This window comes from Ahaetulla prasina, chromosome 2 (assembly GCF_028640845.1).
Source record: "Ahaetulla prasina isolate Xishuangbanna chromosome 2, ASM2864084v1, whole genome shotgun sequence".
In the NCBI taxonomy this organism is placed as follows: domain Eukaryota; kingdom Metazoa; phylum Chordata; class Lepidosauria; order Squamata; family Colubridae; genus Ahaetulla; species Ahaetulla prasina.
In genome coordinates this window covers 143,456,200-143,482,635 of record NC_080540.1, presented here as the reverse complement: position 1 = coordinate 143,482,635, position 26,436 = coordinate 143,456,200, and the positions used below count along the sequence as shown (strand labels likewise).

General features: G+C 38.7%; 1 protein-coding gene across 1 annotated transcript in view; it reads left to right on the top strand.

Annotated features, from left to right (window-relative positions):
• Positions 1-24,233, top strand: part of LOC131191444 (ABC-type organic anion transporter ABCA8-like) — a 62,587-nt gene extending 38,354 nt beyond the window's left edge. The window contains exons 25-39 of the mRNA XM_058169586.1: positions 506-619; positions 1,723-1,848; positions 3,452-3,523; positions 5,424-5,515; positions 8,278-8,401; positions 10,284-10,416; positions 16,155-16,246; positions 17,463-17,629; positions 17,905-17,980; positions 18,981-19,075; positions 19,801-19,920; positions 21,390-21,530; positions 22,120-22,199; positions 22,564-22,619; positions 23,701-24,233. Coding sequence (XP_058025569.1) covers positions 506-619; positions 1,723-1,848; positions 3,452-3,523; positions 5,424-5,515; positions 8,278-8,401; positions 10,284-10,416; positions 16,155-16,246; positions 17,463-17,629; positions 17,905-17,980; positions 18,981-19,075; positions 19,801-19,920; positions 21,390-21,530; positions 22,120-22,199; positions 22,564-22,619; positions 23,701-23,778 — 1,566 coding nt within the window. The 3' untranslated portion in view covers positions 23,779-24,233. The remainder of the gene's footprint in view (positions 1-505; positions 620-1,722; positions 1,849-3,451; positions 3,524-5,423; positions 5,516-8,277; positions 8,402-10,283; positions 10,417-16,154; positions 16,247-17,462; positions 17,630-17,904; positions 17,981-18,980; positions 19,076-19,800; positions 19,921-21,389; positions 21,531-22,119; positions 22,200-22,563; positions 22,620-23,700) is intronic.
• The last annotated feature ends 2,203 nt before the right edge of the window (positions 24,234-26,436 follow it).

Here is a 26,436-nt window from a genome sequence, read left to right as displayed (position 1 = left end):
GTGTGGATTTTCTCTGGCTGGAATGTTTCAAGATTGATAACCAAGCTTCGCAATGTACGCATAAATAATCACAAACTGCTTTACCATGAATTAATTTCACTCAAATTCACTCAAGCAAAACATTTGCTATGTCAATTTGGTAAAGAAGTTCCTTGTACTTAAAGCATTGTTTGAAATTATTATAAAAGAGCCAGTTTGGTATAGTATTTAAGATATCAGGCTGGAAACTGGGAGACTCTGAGTTCTAGTTCTGCTTTAGGCAAAAACCAGCTGGTTGACCTTGTGTCAGTCACTTTCTCTCAGCCCTAAGAAGGAGGCAATGGTAAAGCACTTCTGAAAAACTTTGCCAAGAAAACTGTAGCGACTTGTCCAGGCAATTTCTAAGAATCAAACATGATTGAACAGAATAAAAAACATTATTATGAGCTATTAAAATGAAGGAGACATTTTTGCTTTTTTGGTAAGACATTAGCCAATTGTTAATACGCCACTTTCTTTTGCGCAGGTGGCATTTTCCCTCGGCTACAGTATATCGATTGTTTTATTCCTATACATAATTGCCTTCATATTTCGCCAAAGAAAACATACTGCCAGTTTTTGGTCGGTCATCTCTATTTTAGTAAGTATATGCCCAATGTATCCATATGCTAGGGGCCGCTTCTTAACAAGGGATGATTGGAGGCAGCTTGTTGTATTCTTGGTTGACAACTATGTGGCCTTAAAGACTGTATGGTCAGAGTACTGGCCAGAAAAGCTCCAGTCGGGAGAACCAACTGGAACCTAGAAGGTGGAATCTGTCTTTCAAAAGTGGACTTGTATGGTCTGCTTCTGGGCTTTAAAAGAAGGCTAAGCATTGCACCATTCTGTTGCCATTCTGTTACAGAATTTTTGCTGTTTGGTGCATGTTGGTTATAGACAGAGAAATAGCCTTGAAGCAAACATTAAGTTCTGGGAAGAGAGACAGTATTAAGAAGAGGCTCAGGCTGACCCCTCCCTGTCTCCTTGGGGTGTAAGAAAGAGGGGAGAAAAAGCATAATCAGACTTGGAAGATTCTGTAACTATAGCCGATTTCAATAGTTTCTACAGAGTGACTTCCTGATTAAGTCTCCCTTGCAGGACTGACATTGGGGGAGAATTTTACTTTCCTCTTAGCACTACAATTATTGGATATACATGCCTCCTAATGTTATTGTAACTTTGACAGCAAAGACCTGAGACATTGAAGGAGATAAATCTCAGAAATTAGCAAGATAGTGGTGCTCTTGAGATTTAAGGTGTCCCAGTGCCTTCCCTCTGGTTCTTGGCATCCCTGAGCAGCAAGTAAATTGTGGTGGGATGGGAATTGAGCAGGAAATGGCTTGATGACTGTGTAAGTGTTCATTGCCATGTTTCATCTACATAAATTGTTTGAGAATCCCAAACAAACTATGTTTCAATCAGAAATATAAATTGTCGTATTCAATGGTGAAAAAAATAAGATTAGTAAATCTCATTTTCCACAGCAAGTTTAATTATAGAAGCAAAACGAAGGAAGAGAAACATGGGGAGAAGAAAAGCAGTTTCTGCTTCATGGATAGCAATGATCAAATGTAAAAGTTAGGGTAGTTCAACTGAAATCACCATGTAATGTATTAAGTCAAGACAGAGGTTATAGAAAAGAAAATTGGGTAAAGTGACTTCATTTGTTAAAAAATATTAAAATATTTTCTTTTTTCGTTTTAGATCATGCTGCTTTTGTTCATAATATGTATGATGACAAGTCCAATTTCACAGCACTACATAAGGGATCTGTTAAGTTTTTTTGTTCCTATGTTTCCAGTTACAACTTTTATATTTTCTTTTACAGTTGTAAGTGCAATATTATCTATTATCTCTTAGCCTCTTCTTATGAAAACTGGATCTGAGCATAATCAGTTTTTCATCCACCCAGGTTGTATACCAAATACAGTAATTGGATTAAAAAGTTATCTGAATTTTTCCCAGGAAGCCGAACTTCTCCAACAATTTCTCAAGGGTGGGAATGCCTTTTCCCAGTGACACTCCAAAACTGTGGGGATTGCACTAAAATTCATTTTTCCTTCAAAGAGAATATTAGTGGAAACTTTTTTTCCCCTCTTCTGGAAGCCATGTGTCAATTGTTTGTGTGTGTGTCTCATGGAAGCTTAAATGGTTGTTAATTTCAGCCACAATCCCATTTGCTTAAGTCTATGTACAGCATGAAAGTCCAGAATAATGGGGCAAAATTAGTATAACAGAGATGGAAGATCTGGGCCCTATATGACCAAACATCTCAAGTCCCACTTCAGTCCCTTAGTTCTGAGTTCTGCTAAGGTTTTATTGATCCCCAAAATAAGTAAATCTAATATATGAGGTCTTGAACAATTTGTATGTGCAGGATGGCTGCAAATCTATTGTTCAGGGTCAGATGAACCAAGGAGTACTTAAAAAGAGAATTAGAAAGAACTAATTCTGCAAATGTTATGTCATTGGTTCTTGTTTGAACTAATAATAACCAGATTGACCCAGGCTCCATACGACACACAATGCTGGAAAGTTGGTTGGATTTTTTGATCTCTGTTCAATGGCTGGAGGAAACTGATTTTACAAAACAAGGAAAGCTACCCCTCCACCTCTCCCGCTAAGGAATCCTGAATTATAAACAGCTTCGTCTATTTTAGAAAGTACCCAAACTATGTTCTATTTTAACTATTATTTTATGTACACTTAAACTATACTACAGTATATTCTTTTTTTTCTATTGCTAACTTCGCTATTTCTTTTTGTTTTCACCTTTATACTGTAGTCATTTTAACTAAAGCTGTTTTTTCCTATATTCTTTCACCTTTTGTTTTCACTTATATCCCTGTAGTCCCTTTCTATAAAGCAATACTTTTTTTCTCCAGAGTTTAAACCCCCTCCCCCCCCTTTCTCTCTTTCTCTGTGTCTTGTTTCTGTTCGGACAAAATGTCTTAACTTTTTTCTTTGCTTTTTCTTCTTGTTTATTCCCGGCTGGGCTTCTTGACTCTTGTCCTCTTCCGAGTCTTGCCTCAGTCTGAGGGAAACAGCTGGAAGATATTTTCCCTCAGGCCAGATGAGAGGGAAGGAATTCTCTCTCTCTCTCTTTCCGAACTGCTGCCTCCTTTTCCTTGCCTCTTTCTCTGCCTATACTTGAGTTATTCAACTCACCAGCTCTTTGCTTTTCCTCCTGGGCTTTGCCAAATAGTTGACTGTTTATTGTGAGGCCTGAGGCTGCAGAGCTCCCTCCCTTAGTCCCTGCCCCCCTCCCCATTTGACTGGCAGCTGCTGAGGGGAAGGGCTCAGAAGGTGGTGGGGAGAAGGCAGGGATTTAGAATTTAGAATTTGCTCTGGCAGTCTGTGCCCTTTTTTGAATGAGATAGAAATGCGGAAAATAAATAACTGTCCTTTTTTATCCCTTCTGCTTTTTAAATAGATATTGGAAGGCTTTCAGAATGAAGAATATGTTGTTTCAAATCAGACACAGCTCTTTATATCTACTTTCATGGTGAGAACTGAATGTATTTATTCATAGGATATTCACATATATACACAGCTTCAAAGGAATGTTTTCGTTTATTGGGATATTATTGGGATAGATTTTACCTTATTTCTTTAGCCCTCCTGAGGCATTAGGAAAATAATAATAATAAAAATAATAATAAACACTATGAGAGCAAAGGTGAGGGGCTTGTCCCATACCACGAAATTCCACCTGTGAGTTTCCTCAAAAGATACCCACCTACTTGTATAGCATTGATGTAAGATGGTGAAGAGTTTTGACCCAGATCTCAGTTTATGGCCTTTGCACAAACAAAGGCAGTCATTAATACTATACACGACCTATCTTTTAAGTGGCACCACAAGCAGATTCACTTTCAACAGGTTGCAGGGAATTATTATTGTCATGAGTATAGGGTTCCTGAGAATGTGATATGCCTGAATATCCTCTATCTGAAAAGATGAATGAACTTCTTGTGAGGAGTCTGGAGAGCAGAGCTTGGAGAAGGATGGAACAAGTTCATTTTATTGCTTTCATTTCCTTGTCCATGGCCATGGCCAACAGAGAAAGAGAACATCTTCCAAATAGATCTTCCAGAGCTCGGCTTTTTTATTTAGCAATCAGACCATGATCACACAATAAACTTCATACTAATCAGTGTGATTACTTCTAAGTCATTTTCTACACAGTTTCATGTGATGACCCAGGGCATGGCACGAAAGCAACACAGCCGGAGAACAGGTCTAACTTCCCTTTATTGTTCCAATTGTGCCCCCAAATGTCCCCATGTTTACTATAAGTCCTGGAACAAAGCTCTCACACGCACCTTCAATAGCCTCTGGCTGCGAATAGTCCTGTAAGCAAAGTTAGCCACACAGTAACCAAGGCCAGCAGTCCATAAGGCATGTTAGCCAAACAATAACCAGCAGTCCAGTAAACTAGGTTAGTCAAACAGTAATCTCAAGGTGTCAGCAAGTGCACACAAGGCTCCACAGATTCAACACTTGTTCCCAACAAATGCCCGTCCCACAGGCACCTCCTAACATCTCAGTTCCCAGGTGTGCCTTGTGAAGGGGGGCGGGGCACTCTCCTCCCTTGTAGCCAGCTCAGTCTGCATTGGTCTCACCTTCTCTCTTCTCTCCATGTTCTAGGATCAGGAGGGGGTAGTCCTTGCTCTTTGCCTGAGCTCTGTCTCTCCTGTTCCTCCCTGTCTGCAAGTCTTTCTAATTCAGAAAAGCCTTGCCTGGACTGACTCTGCCTTTCCCCAGTTTCCTCCAAGGCCAAGGAAACCGCCCTCTCGATCTCTATCAGCTTCTGTTCCAGCTCATCTTCCCCTGCAGATTCAGACTCCAATGAGGGCATGACCGTTTCCTCTATCTGTGGAAAATGATTCCCTGCATAGATGTTGCCTGTTGCTTACCTTCTAAAAACAGGATCAACAGCAATGGGGAAGTGAAATGGACTTGATTTCCTAGGACATGCTTTCAGTGCTCCAAAATATTTTAATTCTGTGTTGAGCACAGCAAATTGGATATAAAACCAAACCCACCACTAAATTTGTGAAGCTACATTGATTATGCCTTTATATCTATTTCATTTCTCAATGAAATTGCTGAACTATTTGCTTTATAAGCTTGATTCGACAATTGTGCTTAAGTGGTCAATTAAAAAGTTTGCATGGTAATGTCTTGATTTCAAAAATTGTATGTGATTGTGTCCAAACCATTTTAATGAAACCATTTGTAATGTATGACTCCGGTGGAGAGAACCATAGTTTGGATTGAACAGAAGCATTTTGTGAATTGGAAATTATTCTGATTCTTGCTGAACCAATCTGAACATTGTGCTGTATAATCTATATAACTCTAGTGCTGGATGTCTGATTTCTATTTTTGCTTCTATTTAGCCCTATTTGCAGAGTATAATCTCCATATTTTTACTGCGTTATCTGGTGATGAAATATGACCAGACAGTTATGAGAAGAGATCCCATTTTTAGGTTCGTATTTATTGTAATATGCATACAGTGTGTTTTGTATGTATGTATTAGTTGAATGAAAACAATTATATTAATAATAATATTGATTAATTGATTGCAAGACATTAAGTTGGAGTCAGCTCTTAGTGACCACATAGTTTTTCTTCATGACAGTCTTTCCTAACTTTGTCCTACATGCTTTCTAATGCTGCAGCCATCTCTACTATGATTGAATCCATCCACTGGTTTTATATTCTATTTTATTTCCTTATAACAGGGGTGTCAAACTCGATTTTGTTGAGGGCCACATCAGGGTTGTGTTTGACCTTAGGGGGCCAGAGTGGGTGTGGCCAGGGTGGGCATGGCCATCTTGATATCACTCCTGTCAGGGGCCCTTGTAGGGGTCCGAGCACTCTGCCAGAGAAAACAGGCTCCTGAGATCCATTTTCAGCTGTGACTGCCTTCTGCAACACTCTGCCAGTGAAAATGGAGCCCTGGAGGACCCTCATGTGGCTGTTTTCACTGGCAGCAGGTCCTTCTTTGTTTCCAGGGTGGCCCCGCAGGCCAGATCTAAGCACCCCATGTCTGGGCCCCAGGCCTTAAGTTTGACACCTCTGTCTTATAACATCTGTCTCTCCCAGGTTCTTAGGAAGGATTCAATAGATGAATAAAAATGGCAAATCCAAGGTAAACATCAGGCTGATTGTGCAATCAGTCATAACAATTTGTATTTGGACCATACTTTAGGTCATGGTTGGACCATCCATTGGCCCCTCCACCAAGATATGTTTGGTATGGTTGAACCTACAGTGGTTAAGCCACCACCAGCATAGCTCTTGATGTTATTGAAGCATAAGCTTTTAACAAGGCAAAAGATCCAAGGCAAAAGTACAATCTTGGCACTAGTCTCAGAAGAATTAAAATAATAAGCATTGACTATTACTTTAGTATTATTTTAATATTAGTAATTAGGAAAATTACTAATATTTTGTATATTTGTTTTATGCAATTTATGTTCCCTCCCAGAAACAATCCCCAGACCTGATGACACAATACAGCAGGATTTGAAGGGGAACCTAAGTGATACCATTCATTCATATTATGAATAAATCATATTTTTACATAGAATTTTTAAACGTTTTAAACAAGAGGTTAAAAAGTAAAACAAAGTAATATAAAGCAAGGAAGAAAAAAAGAAAAGGAAAGAAATCAAAAAGCAAAAAGTGCAAGAAAAAAGTTTCCCCCCCAAAAAAAGGAAAGGAAAAAAGATGAAGTGGCTTCCAATAGTCTTCACAATAGTTATAAGTAGAAATATATTTTGACTTTTTTTTCTGAAGTTACAACATAGTCCTCTTTGTCAGAAGCTTTTCTTTTAATTCAAAAAGGCCAGACGAGGCTTCCAGTCACTAATACATGTAGATAATATTTTTTTTCTAATCAAACAAGTCAATTTATCCATTTTAGTAAAGTATTATTAACTTCCCAAGTTCTTCCCTCATTGTAGGTAGCTGAATCATTCCAGCTCTGTGCATGTAATAATTTTGCTGTAGTAATCATATATCATAATTATCTTCCATGACTTTTTTCTAACTATTTAGCCATTAATCTTAAAAGATTAAGTTCTGGCTTCAATTGAATATTAAACTTTAAAATCATCTATGTCAATTTTGATATAGATGTATTTTGAATCCATTGTTGAAGGTTTTTTTACACATCCACCACGCATGATAAAATGTCCGTTCATGTTTTCTCACATTTCCAACACACATTAGGGTTGTCTTTGTACATTCTAGATAATTTCTCTGGCATCACATACCATACATTCAACCTTTTAACAAATAAAATAGCAACAGCAACAGCACTTAGACATATATTGCTTCAAAGTGCTTTACAGCCCTATCTAAGCGGTTTACAGAATCAGCATATTGCCCCTAATAATCGGGGTCCTCATTTTATCTAGGAAGGAGAGAAGGCTGAATCAGCCTTGAACTGGTGAGAATCGAACTGCTGAACTGTTGGCAGTCGGTGGTCAGCAGAATTAGCCTGCAGTACTGCATTCTAACCACTGCTCCACGGCCATTTCAATATGAACCATTGAAGCAAAATAGAAAAACATTCATCTGTTACATATGAATGATCCAAAGCTATGTGGGAAATCAGAAAATGAAATTCAATTTTCTTCAGTTGTGAAGTTATTTAGTGAGAATATCAGAATGGAATTTGGATTTGATAAATGTGTTATGTGCCTCATAAAAATGCAAACAAAACAAAGGGGTACAATTTACTAATAGGTCCATCCTGGTTGGTGGATCACCTTCTATGGCAGTAAATGCCAACTTGTTGCCACTATCAAGTGGTCATTTGGATATTGGCTGCTCATTTATGGTAGCTCAATGAGGGAGAAAGCAAGAAGGTCAACAAAATGTGATTTTGCCTGTGGTGAGGGATGGATGAAAGGCCAGTTACAATCTGGGAAGAAGCAGGTGACAAAAAGTCCTCTACTTCTTGCAGACACAGACCCTCTATAACATAAATCACTCAATGTGTCAGGTTTCTTTCCTTTCTAAGGTCTTCCCCATAGTCATTTTGTTGAGGGATTTTTCCAATCATTTCTCATTTAATCTCAACATGCTTCAGAAGCCCTGAACCTTCTGCTACCTTCCTAATTGTGATAGTAATAGTATACTTTATTGATTAGTCTGTTGACCATATCAAAGCCTTTCTAATTGAAATTACCATTTATTCCTTGATATCAAATCACTTGTTATATCTTTGGTCCCTAGGATTTCTCCACAAAGAAAAAGAACCCATCAGAATCCTGAGGAGCTCAGCCAAGCAGATGACAGAGATGTCCTAGATGAAAGGACAAGAGCTCAGACTGCACTGGCTTCTGTCAATGAAGCAGAGGTATAGCATATCTATCGGTCTTTTCTTAATTTGAAAAAAATGTATAACTTGTTCCAAGAATATATTTGACTTGCTTATGAAATATAGCTAAATGCACAATCATGCGTAGCGTCTTACTTAAAACCTTTCACACTGCAAATATATTTACCTTGAGTACTTCAAATATTGAGGCGCTATTGAAGTAAAAAACAAACAAACACCCAGATAGTTCTAATTGTCAGATAGACATAATTAACATATAGCCCAATCCTCCAGGAAACCAGCATCAAGAACCAACAAGCAGCTATTTAATGAAACCAAATGCCATAAGAGGAACAACATTTTATTTATTGTTTATATTTATATACCGCCCTATCTCCCAAAGGACTCAGGGCGGTTTACAGGCATTTAAAAACAAAAAATACAATAAATACAATTCTAAAAACAATTTAAAAACTTATTCAAAAGCCTTAATTAAAAATATAAAAATTAAAACCCAAGATAAAACCCACAAACTAAAATCTAACTCAGTCCTGCGCAGTTAAATAGATATGTTTTAAGCTCGCGGCGGAAGGTCCGAAGGTCCGGAAGCTGACGAAGTCCTGGGGGCAGTTCATTCCAGAGGGTGGGAGCCCCCACAGAGAAGGCCCTTCCCCTGGGCCAGATGACATTGCCTCGCTGACGGCACCCTGAGGAGTCCCTCTCTGTGAGAGCGCACGGGTCGGTGAGAGGTATTCGGTAGCAGCAGGCGGTCCCGTAGATAACCCGGCCCTATGCCATGGAGCGCTTTAAAGGTGGTCACCAAAACCTTGAAGCGCACCCGGAAGGCCACAGGCAGCCAGTGCAGTCTGCGCAGGATGGGTGTTATACGGGAGCCACGAGGGGCTCCCTCTATCACCCGCGCAGCCGCATTCTGGACTAGCTGCAGCCTCCGGATGCCCTTCAAGGGGAGCCCCATGTAGAGAGCGTTGCAGTAATCCAGGCGAGACGTCACGAGTGCGTGGGTGACTGTGCACAGGGCATCCCGGTCCAGAAAGGGGCGCAACTGGCGCACCAGGCGAACCTGGTAAAACGCTCTCCTGGAGACGGCCGTCAAATGATCTTCCAAAGACAGCCGTTCATCCAGGAGGACGCCTTGCGACCCTCCTTCGGGGCCAATGACTCGCCACCGATGGTCAGCCGCGGATTTAGCTGACTGTTCCGGGATGCCGGCATCCACAGCCACTCTGTCTTGGAGGGATTGAGCTTGAGCCTGTTTCTCACCATCCAGATCCGTACAGCCTCCAGACACCGGGACAGCACTTCGATAGCTTCGTTGGGGTGGTCCGGTGTGGAAAGGTACAGCTGGGTGTCATCCGCATACAGCTGATACCTCACACCAAAACCACTGATGATCTCACCCAGCGGCTTCATGTAGATGTAGATTTATTCAAATAAATAAATAAGAGGAACAACATGCAGGTAGAGCATTTGAAAGAAATTGCAAAGTAGATTGCACACCAGAATGTCCAGAATCATTTAATAAAATTAAGACATTTATGGAAGGTTTAAAACAAGTGAGATCTAGGTATTGTCTTTTCTATTGTAAACCATCATTGCTGAGGCAGTGACACAGTTATTGTTGTTCTATTATCCAAACCAGTTTAAGGAATTATTGTTTAGATAACAGTTCACATAGTTAGATAATGTGGCAAACAGAAAACGGGAAAGATCTGTCTGAACACACTGGGAATCTGCTTCCAGGCAGAAATAGGTTGAGCTACAATGGCATACTCTTGATAAGAAGTAGCCACTTCCACTTGTTTCTGTGATTTACCAAAAGAGATTTCTTCATACTTAGATCAACTAAGAGTACAAAATGGCCATGTGTATATAGTGAAAGCAATATCTTCTCTCTGCTTAGAAACCAATTATCATTGTCCATGACTTGCGCAAGGAATACAACAGTGGGAAAGCTTGTTCCTCTTCTTGTTTCAAGAAGAAAAAGGAAGAAAAGAAAGTGGCTACCAGAAACGTCTCCTTTTGCGTTCAAAAAGGTTTGATTGGAATGTACAATATTCTTAACTCAATCTCTATTATAAATCTATTATAGTGATTGATCAGCAAAAATTAAGTAAGAATTGTGGGGTTTGAAACACAAATTAGGGATAGTAATGCTCAGAATTTTACCAAGCAAATGATCTGTAAGGATAGATTAAATGTGACGTATTTCCCATCAGATTCTATTATTGAATCACAGAATTCAGTTAGGATGTTATCAGATTAAGGTAAAACAAGACACCCTTTCTCAGTCCCTGCTTTGGAATAATATTGAGGACCAGGGTATATTCTGTGAACATAACACACAGCAGACAATAAGATTACTGTGAGCCTGATGAACTTTGGTTTCCCTTGTTTCAGTGTACGAAGATAGTTAATGCCCACCCATAGCAAGAAAACATAAAATCCATTGGAAAGAAGAAAGACGTTTACTTATTTTTTAATGCAGACATAACAAATATAGTTAGTCCTTGACTTACGACCACAATTCAGCCCCAAATTTCTGTTACTAAGCAAGACAGTTAAATAGGTTTTGCCCCGATTTATGAACTTTCTTGCCATAGTTGCTAAATGAATCCCTGCAATTGTTAAGTTGGTATCATGCTTGTAAAGTGAATCTAGCTTCCCCTTTGACTTTGCTTGTTGCAAAAGATGATCGCATGACCCTGAGGAACAATAATCGTCATAAATATGATCCAGTAGCCAAGCATTCAAATTTTGATCACATGACCATGGGGATGTTGAAATAGTCATAAGTGTGAAAAACGGTCATAAATCACTTTTTTCAGTGCCATTGTAACTTTGAACAGTCACTAAACGAATGGTTGTAAGTCTAGGACATCTGTAAAGGAAAGCAAAAAAATAATGCACTTTATAGCATTTAGAGTAGCAAGTTTTGATAGCACATACCGATTTCTCATTTCTAAGCCTTAGTTTCAATCCAATTCAAATCCAATTAAAATATCTTTACAAGGCTTTTTTTTTAAAGTTTTTCTTTATTCTTCCTTTAATGTTGAAAATTTTTCTTAAAGTTTATATCACATCTTTTACTATTTTCTTTCGGGTTTCTTTTTCTTGTAATACTTTTAAGTTCTCCAAATTTCCAAATCCAAATATCAAACTCCATTTTGGGCTATGGTGTTTTTACTTCCACTTTGTTCTTTTCCCTCCATTAAATTCCCCAGCGCTAATTAGGGACTCTTTTCAAAGATTTCAAATTGTTTCTTTATTACCTGTGAGTTGGCCAATCAGTCATCCGGTACCAGTACTCTGTCCAAAACCTCGTTCCTGTGCAATTCTTAGTCCGATTGCCCCAGCTTCTTGATGATTGGAATGGCCGCCACCCCTGCCGCCGGATCAAAGAGTTTTCTCTGATTTCCCAAGGAGCTTGCCTGTTCCTCCTAGTTGTCCGAGATGCCTCTCCTTCTTCACCATCCCTACAAGACAGTTCCAGTCCGAAGACCCCCCGACAGCAGTTTGTTTGGCTGGATTTTCACCAGGCTCGTCAGAGCCCGCTACTTTCCAGCCAGTCTCAACGTGATCCTTCCAGTTCTCCAGAGTAGCAAATTTTGATAGCACATACCAATTTCTCATTTCTAAGCCTTAGGTTTCAATCCAATTCCACGGCAACATATATGTATTTTTAATCTATTTTAGAACAGAGCTGGGATGGTGAGATTCTAATTTTTTTGCTGTTACCTTCTCAAATATCCTAACTGGTCACAAGACCAATATCTATTTAAGACAGTATCGATAAAACATGAAAAAAATTATTTTCAACATCTTAACAAGATAACAAGATTTATATCGTAAAGAAAAAAAGCTAGAATTAGTCTAAAGATGTTGAGGGGAGGATTTGGACTGCCAAATTGGGAACTATATTACCAGGCAGCAGCACTGACTTGGATAAAGGAATGGGTGGAATTAAGGAATACAAGACATGATTTACAACTAGGATGGCATGCTTTTTTATGGTATGGGAGAAATAAGATACATACATACTTCCATAGACGTTACATAAAAAATGCACTGCTATTGGCATGGGAGAAGGTTAGAGATAAATACTATATGAAAATTCCAACATGGTTATCAACAATGGAGGCTTTAATATATCCAAATACTTTTAATCTTAGAAATATTGTTAGGTATAAGGACTTGTTAACAGATAGAGGGGAATTGAAGCAGAAACAAGATTTGGAAGAACAGGGGATTGCGTTAGATTGGTATATATATATATATATATATATATATATATATATATATATATATATATATATATATATATATATATATATATATATATTTATATATATCCAAATACTTTTAAGTTCTCCAAATCCAAATATCAAACTCCATTTTGGGCTTTGGTGTTTTACTTCCGCTTTGTTCTTTTCCTCCATAAAATTGGAAGTGTCTTGGCGACGTTTGACAAGTCTCATTCGTCATCTTCAGGCTTCAGCTTCTGGGAGCAATGTGTGATCGCAGCTGTTTCTTCCTTTAACTGCTAGTGGGGTTTGAAACACAAAGGTCAAATTAGGGATAGTAATGCTCAGAATTTTACCAAGCAAATGATCTGTAAGGATAGATTAAATGTGACATATTTCCCATCAGATTCTATTATTGAATCACAGAATTCAGTTAGAATGTTATCAGATTAAGGTAAAACAAGACACCCTTTCTCAGTCCCTGCTTTGGAGTGATATTGAGGACCAGGGTATATTCTGTGAACATAACACACAGCAGACAATAAGATTACCAAGCTAATCCAAAAGAACCCCCACTAAAATCCAAGACAGAGAACAAGAAAACGGCACAGCCCTCCTCCCATATATAAAGGCACCACAGACAGAATCAGCAAGATCCTCCACAAACACAACATCAAGACAGCATTCTGCACAAACAGAAAAATATCCACCATCCTAAGAAACCCCAAAGACAAAATTGAGTTAGAAAATCAAGGAGTATATGAAATCCCATGCACCGCCTGCCCCACCACATACATTGGACAAACCAACAGAAGAATAAGTGCACGCATTGAAGAACACAAGAACTCATTCAAAAGAGGAACCAACTTCTTCCCCTGGTCCAACACTTTAAAGTCACAGGACATGATATTGACTTTAAAAGACCAGAACTATCGCCAAAACTGAACACTTTAACAACAGAATAATCAGAGAAGCCATTGAGATAGAAAACACTCTTTTCAAAGATTTCAAATTGTTTCTTTATTACCTGTGAGTTGGCCAATCAGTCACCCGGTACCAGTACTCTGTCCAAAACCTCGCTCTGGCACAATTCTTAGTCTGATTGCCCCAGCTTCTTGACGATCGGAATGGCCGCCACCCCTGCCACCGGATCAAAGAGTTTTCTCCGACTTCCCAAGGAACTTGCCTGTTCCTCCTAGTCGTCCGAGATGCCTCTCCTTCTTCACCATCCCTACAAGACAGTTCTAGTCCGAAGACCCCCCGACAGCAGTTTGTTTGGCTGGATTTTCACCAGGCTCGTCAGAGCCCGCTACTTTCCAGCCGGTCTCAATGTGATCCTTCCAGTTCTCCAGAGTAGCAAATTTTGATAGCACATACCAATTTCTCATTTCTAAGCCTTAGTTTCAATCCAATTCAAATCCAATTTCCAAATCCAATTTCCAAATCCAAATATCAAACTCCATTTTGGGCTTTGGTGTTTTTACTTCCGCTTTGTTCTTTTCCCTCCATAAAATTCCCCAGCGCTAATTAGCTGTTATTTCCACACTGGGACTCTTTTCAAAGATTTCAAATTGTTTCTTTATTACCTGTGAGTTGGCCAATCAGTCACCCGGTACCAGTACTCTGTCCAAAACCTCGCTCTGGCACAATTCTTAGTCTGATTGCCCCAGCTTCTTGACGATCGGAATGGCCGCCACCCCTGCCGCCGGATCAAAGAGTTTTCTCCGACTTCCCAAGGAACTTGCCTGTTCCTCCTAGTCGTCCGAGATGCCTCTCCTTCTTCACCATCCCTACAAGACAGTTCTAGTCCGAAGACCCCCCGACAGCAGTTTGTTTGGCTGGATTTTCACCAGGCTCGTCAGAGCCCGCTACTTTCCAGCCGGTCTCAATGTGATCCTTCCAGTTCTCCAGAGTAGCAAATTTTGATAGCACATACCAATTTCTCATTTCTAAGCCTTAGGTTTCAATCCAATTCCACGGCAACATATATGTATATATATATATATATATATATATATATATATATATATGCAAATACAAGCAAGATATCAGAAAGATGTTAAACTCCATGGTTTTTATTTAGAAAAGACTGAGCTGGATAGGATTCTCACAGGAACGGAGGACAAATAAATTTTAAAAATTCATAACTTTTTGTTGGGGATTGAGTTAGAAGAGGAACAAGTAAAGGAAACTATGATAGCTTGGGCTAAAAACTTTGGATATTCAATAGACCTAGACAAATGCCAACAATTATGGGAGAGGAATTATAAATTAACACTATCTACTGCATATAAAGAAAATCAATATAAAATGTTTTATAGATGGCATATGCCACCTGAGAAACTGGCAAAAGTGTTTAAAGATAAATCAGCTAAATGTTGGAAATGTCATCAGTTACCAGGATCATATTATCATATGTGGTGGACATGCCGGAAGCCAAAAACTATTGGGAGAAAATAAAGGGTTGATTAGAAGAAATGACCCAACAACATATTAATTCAAAACCTGAATTGTTTTTATTGGGGATCCTACCAGAGAAAATTAGTAAAGAAAATATTTATTTGATTATACATGTAATTACAGCAGCAAGAATTGTTTTTGTGCAAAATTGGATAGCAGAGAAAATACCCCTGGAAGGAGAAATTATTAGAAAAATTTTAGATTCTGCAGAAATGAACAGATTAACTTTGATGATTAAAGAAAGAGAGGATTCAGAATACTTTAAGATATGGGATAAATTTTATTATTGGTTAGAAGAAAGGTATAGATGAGCAGTGGACAATTATGTAAGAAAAGGATAATAATGTATCTGTGGAAAAATGGTAATAGTTTAAATCGGAATGAAGAAAGAAGAAACAACAAAAGTTGGAGCCAGGAAGAAAACACTGAGACATCATACGTAAGGAATTACTGGTGTTTTAAATGTATGTTTACATTTAAACATATATTTAAAATTAAAAATAAAATTAAAAAAAACTTTTTTAAAAAAAATCCTAATTGGTTTATCATATTTGACTGATATATTAAAGAGAATAACTTAAAGAAGTTTAACCAGGGCAAAAATAGAATCTCTTTCATTTTCTCTCTTATAATAAAGTAGTGTGCATGTAGTTGGAAGCAAGACTTGTTTTGTTAAAGATGTACATCCATATGGTTTGTAAGTGAAACCTCATAGAAGCAATGGAATTTTCTTTTTCCTTCCTCCTCCTGGATGTTTTCCTCAAACTTTACAACAGGAAGTTGAATGAATTGTATGAGTTGGGGGTGCGGTGGGAGGCTACAACTGTCAAAGAACATTCTTTAACAGTTCTTTTTCAGTGACATATGAGTACTGTATCTCTTTGCCTTAAGGTTTTATTGATTGATATTTTGAATATAACTCAAAATGTTAGATCAAGGTACTCCAATACTCATTAAATTGATAATGTAATAAACAGTTTGTATTCTTATGAGTTTCTACTGAGTTCTTATTAATTCATTTCTTATCCGTTCACTTGGCTCTATTTTAATGGAAATATTTTACTTCGTAGGAGAAGTTTTAGGGCTTCTGGGACCCAATGGAGCTGGTAAAAGTACAACAATTAACTTGATAATAGGAGACACAGAGCCAAGTGCAGGACAGGTAAATGTAATTTTAGCCATTTTAACAAGAAAGAACTTGCAGAGCATAGCTTCTCAAATTCTTCCCAGCACTTTTTCCACCTGACGCCATAGGGTGCATCAGAATTTTTTTCTGTATAACAAAGTTATGTTTTGTGTCTGGCTTCTGTGTTTTTGATTGCCCTTGATGTGACATCTTTGTATGTGAATGTCCCTATATAGAAAAGAGGAGTGGGTAGGCTTCAAATATTTCTCTCTGGTCATATGATCAGGAGGAAGGATGGAGTATGTGGCTTAGAATGGAGCAGATGGCAGCATTCAAAGTTATTGCTTAACTAACTCACCCACTAGGAGCATTGGGAGTTTTTTTCCATCTGGAATGTTGTTTTTCCTTCTTTCCTTCTGAAAAGAAGATCAATGGGTGGCAGAGACCAGCGTCCATTTCACATTTTCTATATCATTGAGTTGGAAAGAACAAAAAGTAAAGTTTGAGAATTTCTTGCTCTTCCTCCTATTTATATTGCATTGCAAAGCTTATTTAATTTAGGAGAATAAAAAAATGAAATAACTTTTAACTAGTATATTGGAAAACTACAGAAAACTACAATCCGGGTGTTAATTTATCAGTGGAAGTAGTGACTGGAGACACAAAAACTTGTTGTGAAGTTTCATACCTGTATGTTGTTGTCCATCAAATCTTTGCTCTAGTTAATAGCTGCAATTTGATATTAGGTGTAGCCCTATGCCAATGGTGGGGAACCTATGGCCGACGTGCCAGAGGTGGCACACAGAGCCCTCTCGGTGGGCACAGGCGCTGTTGCCCTAGCTCTGTTTTGGGTCTCTGACGTGCATATGTGCGCACCTGCCACCAACCAGCTGGTCTTCGGGTGTCTGATGCACATGTGCGGGGTGTGTATGCATGAGCAGGGTGTGCACGCATCCATGGGGCATGCAAATGCATGTGCCTGCAGCTTGAAATTTAGGCGGGGTATGGGGGCATGCGTGGGGTGTACTCGTGCATTGCAGTGGATACTTTGGATACTCGGTGCCTGAAAGGTTTTCCATCACTGCCCTATGCTATCTCTCTTCATCTTTCCTGGACTTGGTTCTGAGTGCACTATTTTGGTATAGAATACTAGCATTTCATATACATTCCTTGTCACCTAACTGATATTTCAATGTATATTCTCACATTGGACAAAAGCAAATGAGGTCCTCATGCTACCTCTTTGGAACAGGTGCAGATTAAAGGAGCTGATGGAGCCGTGACAGGGGAAAATGCTGCTCTTGGCTACTGTCCTCAAGAGAATGAGCTCTGGTCCAACCTGACCATGAAAGAACATTTGGAGATTTTTGCAGCCGTAAAAGGGATCAGGAAGGATGAGGCTACGATGGCCATTAATCGGTATTGACAAAGAATCCTTTTAAATATTTAGATTCCTGCCACAAGATTTTTTTATTAATAGAAGTCAGTTTGTATATTCAAAACTGAAATGTATTGGTTCTTATAAGTTATTAAGTAGTTTATTTTCAGTTTTGATTTTTCTTTTTTGGCTATTGAACATCAGAATTGAAATTTCTACATATGAACCAATATTACAATGGAATATCTTTTATTTTCTTAATACATTTGCAATTGCAGAATAGATCAAACATTGTAAGTTCTGCTTTGTTTTTTAGAATATCTCAAGCTCTAGAACTCCGAGGGCATTTAAAAAAGACAGTAAAGACTTTAGCAGCTGGATTAACCAGAAAAGTAAGTTCAATATTTTGTTACTCTGGTACTAATGGGCAAATACTAAAGGTTTGGTAAATATTTGGTAGCAGCATCAAGAACAATTGGGTTGCTGCTCTTTGTTATTTTCCCTTATCTCTCTCAGCCTTTCTACTGTTTTATCTCTTGCATTATATGATCACTTTTTGTGTGGGTGAAAGTCCAGGCCATGTTGGTGTTGTTTGAAAGCAGATTTCGTAAGATGGTGGCAGGAAGAGAATGCCTGGAAATATTTGCTTGGAAATATTATATTTTTTAAATCTGTTGGACAGTGGAAATAATGAGATGAGCTGCTGGACCACAGAGCATCCAGTCAAACAATACTGACATATTAAACATAGACTTGTCTTAATACATGTTCTGTTCTGCCTAGCAGGCAATTAAAAATTATTGATTGGGAAATTACTCTCTAGTAAGTTCAAAAATACATTCTCATATATTAAAGTTTAACTTGATTCATGCACGCTGTAAAATATTCCAAACGCTGGTATATTTCTGTAGGAGCATCATAGAAGTATTAGTGTGATCCTAAATAATACAAGGCAGAAAATATGATGTCATAATTCATAATTTTGTTTTGTCAAGATGATTTCAGCTGTCTAGAACAAACTGTGAAAGATGAGGAATGTTAGTATTAGGATTTAGTAGAGTGTGGAGGCATAATGAACACTTTTAATTTCCTGGTGCTGATTATGCATTTCCAACTTAAGGCATCTGCATTCATTATTAATACTTTATCTATCCTGGTCCATGACAATTTCATATAAAACTAATAAGATTTTCTTGTTGGTTCATTTCAGCCTACTGAACATTTCAGCAGTCTTTTTTTCTGGCATATTCCTGTATAGCTTCACAGATTCAAAAATGTGTAGTTGAAGAGCACTTTACAAATATCTTTTTTAAATTATGTCTTTACATTTCTGTTCTGTGTTTGCGTGAAATATTGTGGTTTCTAAAATAAGATTCAACCTCTACAATTTAGCTGTGCTTTGCTCTGAGCATGTTGGGTAATCCCACTCTGATGCTTTTGGATGAACCAACCACAGGCCTGGATCCAAAAGGGAAGCGCCAAGTGTGGTAAGTGACTCAAGGATTCACCCTTTAGAATAAGAGTTGCACTCTTATAAAAATGACAAATTCCAGTCTCCCGATTTCCTTCCTTCCTTCCTTCCTTCCTTCCTTCCTTCCTTCCTTCCTTCCTTCCTTCCTTCCTTCCTTCCTTCCTTCCTTCCTTCCTTCCTCCTTTAGTTCTATTGTGTAGGGTGGGGAACCCTTCTACAAATAATATCTAAAGCCAATGACTAACATTACTTCTTACACCTGAATACAGAGAAAGCAACTGACAATATTACAAGTGGAACTACTTCCAAGTCATACCTCTAGAATATCTCAGTCACTGTTGGAAAATGTGGTTATGTTCCTATCTGTGCAGAAAAAGAATCTGACTCATGCTGAGGAAAATTGGTTTCCCCCTAAATGGCAGATTTTCTTCCACCTTCTCCTCATGATCCCAAAAGTTAAAAGAGAAAACTTTTGAGACTCCCTTGAGGAGACTTTAGTCTTTTTCCATGGGGGGAAAGAGAGAGAGAGAGGTAAGGAGAAAAAGATGCAGGTTTTCTTATCCCTCTTTACAGTTCCTTCAATGCAAATTAATTTGGGACTAGATGGGGGTATTTTTCCTTATGCCATGGGAGATGTGCCCATCAGTTATGCAGGATCAGAACAGAATGGCAATGGCCAAAACAGGCCTTTGGAGCTGCTTCAAGGTTGCTTAAACTTCCTCAGCCGTTTGTTGTCAACAGGAGAACAATTCACACTCTGCTGAAGGAGAAGGATGAAGGAGTCATTTTGACAACTCACCATATGGAGGAAGCAGAGGTGTTGTGTGACCGAGTAGCTATCATGGTGTCTGGACAACTCAGGTGGGTTTCTTTAAATATTTTACCTATATAACAGGCTACCCAAATAGAGAAAGTATAGATAAAACCCAAATAGAGAATTGCATGAAACAAAGTGAATAAGGTAAAAGATAGTTCTTGTTCTGCTTCTATTTTTTTTTATTTAATTTTGTCATAACAGTATACATAAACATTGTCATAAGTAAAAAAACATATCATGAAGAATATATATATATATATAAGTAAAGAATATGCATTAGCTATATTAATTTGATATAATAAAGGGAACAATAGGACAGGAACGGTAGGCACTTTTGTGCTCTTATGCACGCCCCTTATAGTCCTTTTAGGAATGGGGTAAGGTCAATAGTAGACAGTTTTTGGTTGAAGATTTTGGGATTTTGAGTAGAGACTATGGAGTCAGGTAATGAGTTCCAAGCATTAACAACTCTGTTGCAGAAGTCATATTTTCTGCAATCAAGTTTGAAGCGGTTGACATTAAGCTTGAATCTATTTTTTGCTCTTGTAATATTGCGATTGAAGCTGAAGTAGTCATTTACTAAATAAATAAATAAATAAATAAATAAATAAATAAATAAATAAGTAGTCATTTACTAAAGTAGTCATTTTTAATTCAAAGAAGCTTGCTTTCTTCAGCTGATGATATCAATAAGTTTTCTAGTAATTGCTTAAGTAGCAATTTTCTATTTCTAAGTGGATTGTGAGGACACAAAGACAAAGGCTGAAACTGAATGAATTACATGGGAGTTCAGCTGATTCCACAATAGAGTAGAAAATATATCATAGATATTACACAAATATCACATCACTTAAGAGCAAAAAGATAAATGGGTAATGGTAACAGATGCCCTGTGTGTGTTTGATAGAGATGGCAGCTGCTCTGGGGTGAAGGTTTTTTGTTATGGGCAAAGACGTTCCACATGAACAAATGCCCAAACTGGGCCAAAGTATGCATTCACCTTGGATAATTACCTAAGTAAAGCCACTTCCCATATGGGCAAAATTCACGATTGATGGGAATTGGGATAGCACACAAGATCAGATGACCTCATATAGGTATTCTCTGAATGGGAAAGGGCAGCTGCATAAAATACTAGTGGAAATAAATTATATTTCAAAATAGAATTCACAGATACCATCGGTATCACATCCCCACCCTGCCAGGGGCCATTTAGCTGCCTGCTGGTCTGCCTGTAAACTGCCTAGAACTTGCAATTTCCCTGAGGGCTTCCCCATTGACTGTCTTTGGAAGTCAGCAGGAAGTGGAAAAGAGCTCATTGCTGAGAAATCCACAAGTGCTGCTTAACAATGGCAACAGGGAGTGCAGGAATTGCTTTACTAGGTGATAAGGCTGGATGACATCATGCTTTACAACCATATTTCTTAGCAATGGAAATTCTAGTCCCAATGTCTGTTGTTAAGTGAGGACTATCTGTGTCTGAATAGTATATGATAATCCTTTCTTTCTGCAGGTGCCTGGGTTCAATTCAGTATTTGAAAAGCAAATTTGGGAAAAATTATTTGCTACAAATAAAAGTAAAGGGAGTAGAACAAGGAGATCTTGTGAATACTCAGATTCTAAAGATTTTCCCACAAGCAGCACGTCAAGAAAGGTAACCTCTGCAAATTGACAGGTTTCTTAAAAAATGTTTTAATTAGTACATTCCACATTATTCTTCCATATTAATTAGTACATTCCATATTATTCTGATAGAATATTTGTTTTTGCTTATAGCATGTGTCAAATTAACCAGTTGACTATGGCTTTCATCTGTTGCCTTTGATTAAGGAGCCGATATAGCCTGATTTATTTGGCTTTAGTGTGCATCTTACTTGAAGCTGTTTTCCGAAATTACTATCAACTACTGTATAGCTGGAGAGTTTAAAGTAAATGGAAGTGTAAATGTTCCTTTCTGTCAACCTCACATTAAACAGGAAGTTTTAATACTGTGGAAAATTCATATACCTGGATACAAAGGGATGTCATGTGTATTTTCCTTGCCAGATAAGGTATCTTGCATACAGATTCCTTCCCAAATAGTCATAATTGTGCCTCAAAAATATTGCTATGGATTTATTCCTTATATTACCTATTATATTACCTTCCCTGCCAACTTTTCTTTTTCTGTTCAAGTAGATCTGATCTCTATGTTAGCATTTGTGTTAGTTTACTCATTAATGATTGGTTTCCCTTCCTCTTAGGATATCCACTTTGTTGGCCTATAAGATCCCAATGGAAGATGCCCTGCCTCTCTCTAGAGCCTTTGCCATGCTAGAAGATGGTAAGTTGGAATAAATTTTGTAGTGATTTGTAGGGACCTGCAGATTGCCTTGCAGCTAGATCAGGGGCAAATTTGTTGGCCACCTCAATTTCAGCCAGCCACAATGAACAGGTTCCTGCAGTACTATGATTTCTTGCCACCTTCTCAAAAAGGGTAATCAAAAAGAGTAATCTTCCATGTCAAAAGCATTCTTTGGATAAGGCATTAAATTAACTCAAAAATCTGTGTAGATGCTATCACAGTGAGTAAAGAGATTTATGTTGGATAGAAAAAGTAATTGTGCAACGAGGAAGGAAAGCAAATTATCACCTAAGTCAGATGTAAATCAAACAGCTATAATTGACTTAATATTTTATTTACACAGCTAAACAACGCTTCAGTCTTGAAGAGTACAACTTTTCTTTGAACACTTTGGAACAGGTAATGGCTTAGATATTCAAATAGCATAATGTTCTGTTTCCCTTCTCCCAATACTCCCAGCAAAGAGTCAGTCAGAGGCCTCCTTTTCTGATTTATTTACATATATATAAATGTCCTGGCTACGTCTACCCACGGGCCTGCCAAGTTTCTGGAGATAACAAGGAAATTACAGATAAGGCCAGAATTACTCACGAATATATTCTTCCCTCTGTTGATACAGATTGCCCGCCCAAATTCATTACTTTGTCCAAGACAAAAAACCAGGAAGTCCCGCCTCCTATTTATAGTCTCTGCAGATGTCACTGCATGACAATTATGACTTGGCTTTGTCCCAACTCTTCCGCTGCTGCGCACACCGATCAAGTCTACGTAACCTTGCATCACTCCAAAACTGTTCTTGGGGCGTTGCCAAATCAGAAGGAGGCTCCATGGAATCAGGCTTTGCCGGCCCCTCCTCCTCCCTTTGAGTGGGTGCCAGGGAGGGAAAGGGCTCAAGAGAAGCAGGGCTGGCCAGGTCTTCTCCCTCACTTTCTGAATCATCAGAGTCCAGGAGTCCGGGTCCAGGAACCTGGGTCACAACACATAGTGATATTTATAGTGAGAAAGTTCTTGCTTACATCCCAGAATAATAAAAGCTGGTCTATGAGGTATTTTGGCTATTTGAGAGCAGGAGGTGAAACTCTTCAATCTCAAGTTACTATAAGACTTATGTTAAATTTTAAAAAGGCCAGGGGGAAAAGTAGCTACTCAAAAACATTTTAAACTAGCAACCTTCCCTAGGCTAAGGGAGGACCTTAAGCGCTAAGCTGTCTTTGTAGCGCTGGTAAAGGGAGTTACAGAAACATCAGATGCATGCTGGAAAAAACAAAACATTTTAATACTTTAGCCTTGCATAGATAAATTTACCTTTGTGTTTCTACCTCAAACAAAACACAGACATAAGCTGCTATAATCCATTGTGCAATTATTTTATATTCTCAGATGTGCCTAGATAGAAATCAGAATCAATGCTAGAAGTTTATAAATCTAATGTACTGTATGTGCAATTCCTTTATAGTTATTGATTTATTGTATTGTTCAGGTATTCCTGGAACTGTGCAAAGAACATGAGCGAGATTATTTTGAATTGGCTCCAACTTCTGAATGGAGAGAACTGTAGCACCAACAAGATAGTTGAAAGACTAATCAACAACTGAGGCAAACAACAGTTTCTTCCTCCAGCAAAAATGGAAGACAAATAGGTTGAGCACACTGAAGAATGTTGCGTCTGGACATCCCCTGGGGAAAAGATATTCTGTAGTCTTCTCTATGTTTAACAAATATGCCTAGTTGTCTGTTAGATTAACCCTCATATTTATCGTGTCTAGAGATATAACATTTCTGAATATTTCATAACGAACAGCAAAATGAATGTTTCTGCACTATTTTTTTCCATGACATAAACTGGAAATGGAAATATATATTTTTAATATATGTATTGTTTATAGCCTAGTACACAAACATGTATAGATGGGATATTTTTTTCAGAATGTGTTAATATTTTTAATTCAGACAACAATTCAATGTATACCCGGTGTTTATTGGGTGGATAAATAAATATACTGTTCTATCTAAGGGACTATTTTATGTAGCCTTTATAGATTTAAAACCAGCCTTTGATTCCATTCTCTGTGATATGACTTGGATGAAATCTGAAAAGATCTCAAAAGATTATTGGTGATTCTAAACAGCTGGAAGTGGATGCTCCTCTTCAGATTAGAAGTAATAACAGGGACAATATTCTTCCCCATCCTATGCCAGGAAGGGGGTAAGGAAGGCTGCATATTAACATAGACTTTGTCTAATTTTTATATTTTATATTAAATTATATATATTAAATTATCAAAAAAAGAGCACCACTGACTTAATTTGGTGGCTCAGTGAAAAACAAAATAGTTGCAGATTAAAGGATACTTTTTTTCTGAAACCAAATTGTTTGTTGGAGAGTAGGTTGTTCTTTCTAGGTGGAGGGTAATAGATTGATTAATGATTGATTCCATGACTTTGCAGGTGACACAACATAAAGAGATTGGCCTGTAATTTTCAACTAGGCTGCGGTCACCCTTTTTGAAGATTGGGATGACCCTGGCTAGTGAACATTGGTTGGGCAAGGAGCTGGTCCTGAAAGATTTTTCAAAAATTATGCATAGAGGTTCTGCTAATGCAGTAGAAAGCTTTTTTAAGATGTAGGCACATGGTCCATCAGGTCCAATAGATAGTGATGGTTTTAGACTGCTTAGTTCCTTTTCAATATTGTCTTCTGTAAAATCGATATGTATTAGATCATTCTGATCGTAATTATTTATGGTACGATTGGGAAATATTGGGATGAGTTGTTGCTGTTTACAAAGACTGAGCCAAAAAATCTACTAAAGAGATTGGCTTTACCAGTTTCATCATTACAGCCTATATCATTTGGTCCTTTTAGGGGTGGGATGGACTTCGAGTCTTTAAGTTTGTTGTTTACAAAATTATAGAAGGCACGGGTGGATTTGGTGTGCAGAAGGTTTTCCTCTTGCTTGATGTGATAATAATTGGTGCATTCAAGCTTTATTTGGTGGTATAAGTTTTTGTAGTGGCTTTTAAAGTTAGCTATGTAGTTAGTTTTGTTTTTTCGCCAAAGAGATTTTTTTTTTGGGATTGTAGCTTCCTTATTGATATAGGTAATTTGTTTTTTCTGGTTTTGGGGGTTATTAGTGGTACATATAGTTAAATGATTCTTTTGACTTCGAACAAAAAATGTTATAATGGTCTTCAGCAGTATTACAGCCAGTGAATAGAATTTGCCAATCAAGAGATGAGAGTTCATTATCTATGAGATCATAGTTGGCTTTTTTAAAGTTATAACAGGGGATCCCATCATTATGATGACTTTTGTGAGGTCATATATTGAGACAGAAGTCAAGTTTATAGGCTCTGCGTATGCGCGAGGATGGCGGTTTACTAGAGGAGCTCGGATCGGCGTGGGGTGCTTTTCCCGAAATGGGGGACTCCGGATGACTTACCAGGCTGCTCCTGTCCCTCGGTGTGCTGTGTCATCTGCTTGGCAGCCGCAGGAGAGGTCTTTTGGCCCTCTCGGATGTGCGGCAGCCAAGAACGGGCCGAGGGAAGAGCGGCGGACCGGTTGGTGGTGGCCATTTTTGGGGACGCGAGGGAGGCGAGGGAGGCCTGCTGTTGCCTGTGCTGATTGCAGGCCTCGATTTCGGCCCGACTCCAGCCGATTCCAGCGGCGATGAGAATTCGGCCCGATTCCATCTGGGGCATGGATTCCGGTCCGTTCGCCTGGTTATGGGCCCGCCAGTTCCATCGGCGCTTTGTTGCGCCTGGCGAGGCCTTGTGGGCCGCGAGGCGCCTTTGCTGCGCCTGGCGAGGCCTTGTGGGCTGCGAGGCGCCCGTCCAGCGGCGTCCAGTGTTCTGCGGCCCCATCGGTTCCATCGGCGGCGGGCGTGGTGAGGCCGTGGTCGGAGATGAGGCCGGAGGCAAGGCTATGGTTTGGCTCCCTCTTCTGGCACTTTTGGCACATTACATCGTGCTTTGTTCATCTGCCTTTTGCTGTATGGCCTGCCCCCCCCCCCGGACTTTTGACCATCGAAGCTGGGTCGCCAGGTATTTATACCCACGGGTTCCTGGACTGGACTGGACTGGACTGGATTGGACTATGGACTATGAACAGACTGACGGCCATTTCTACCTTATTAAGACCTTCTGTAGAAACATTTTCCATAGGTTTACCATGGAGGCTGCCGGCCTGTTTACCTGGGCTTATCATCTTCATCTG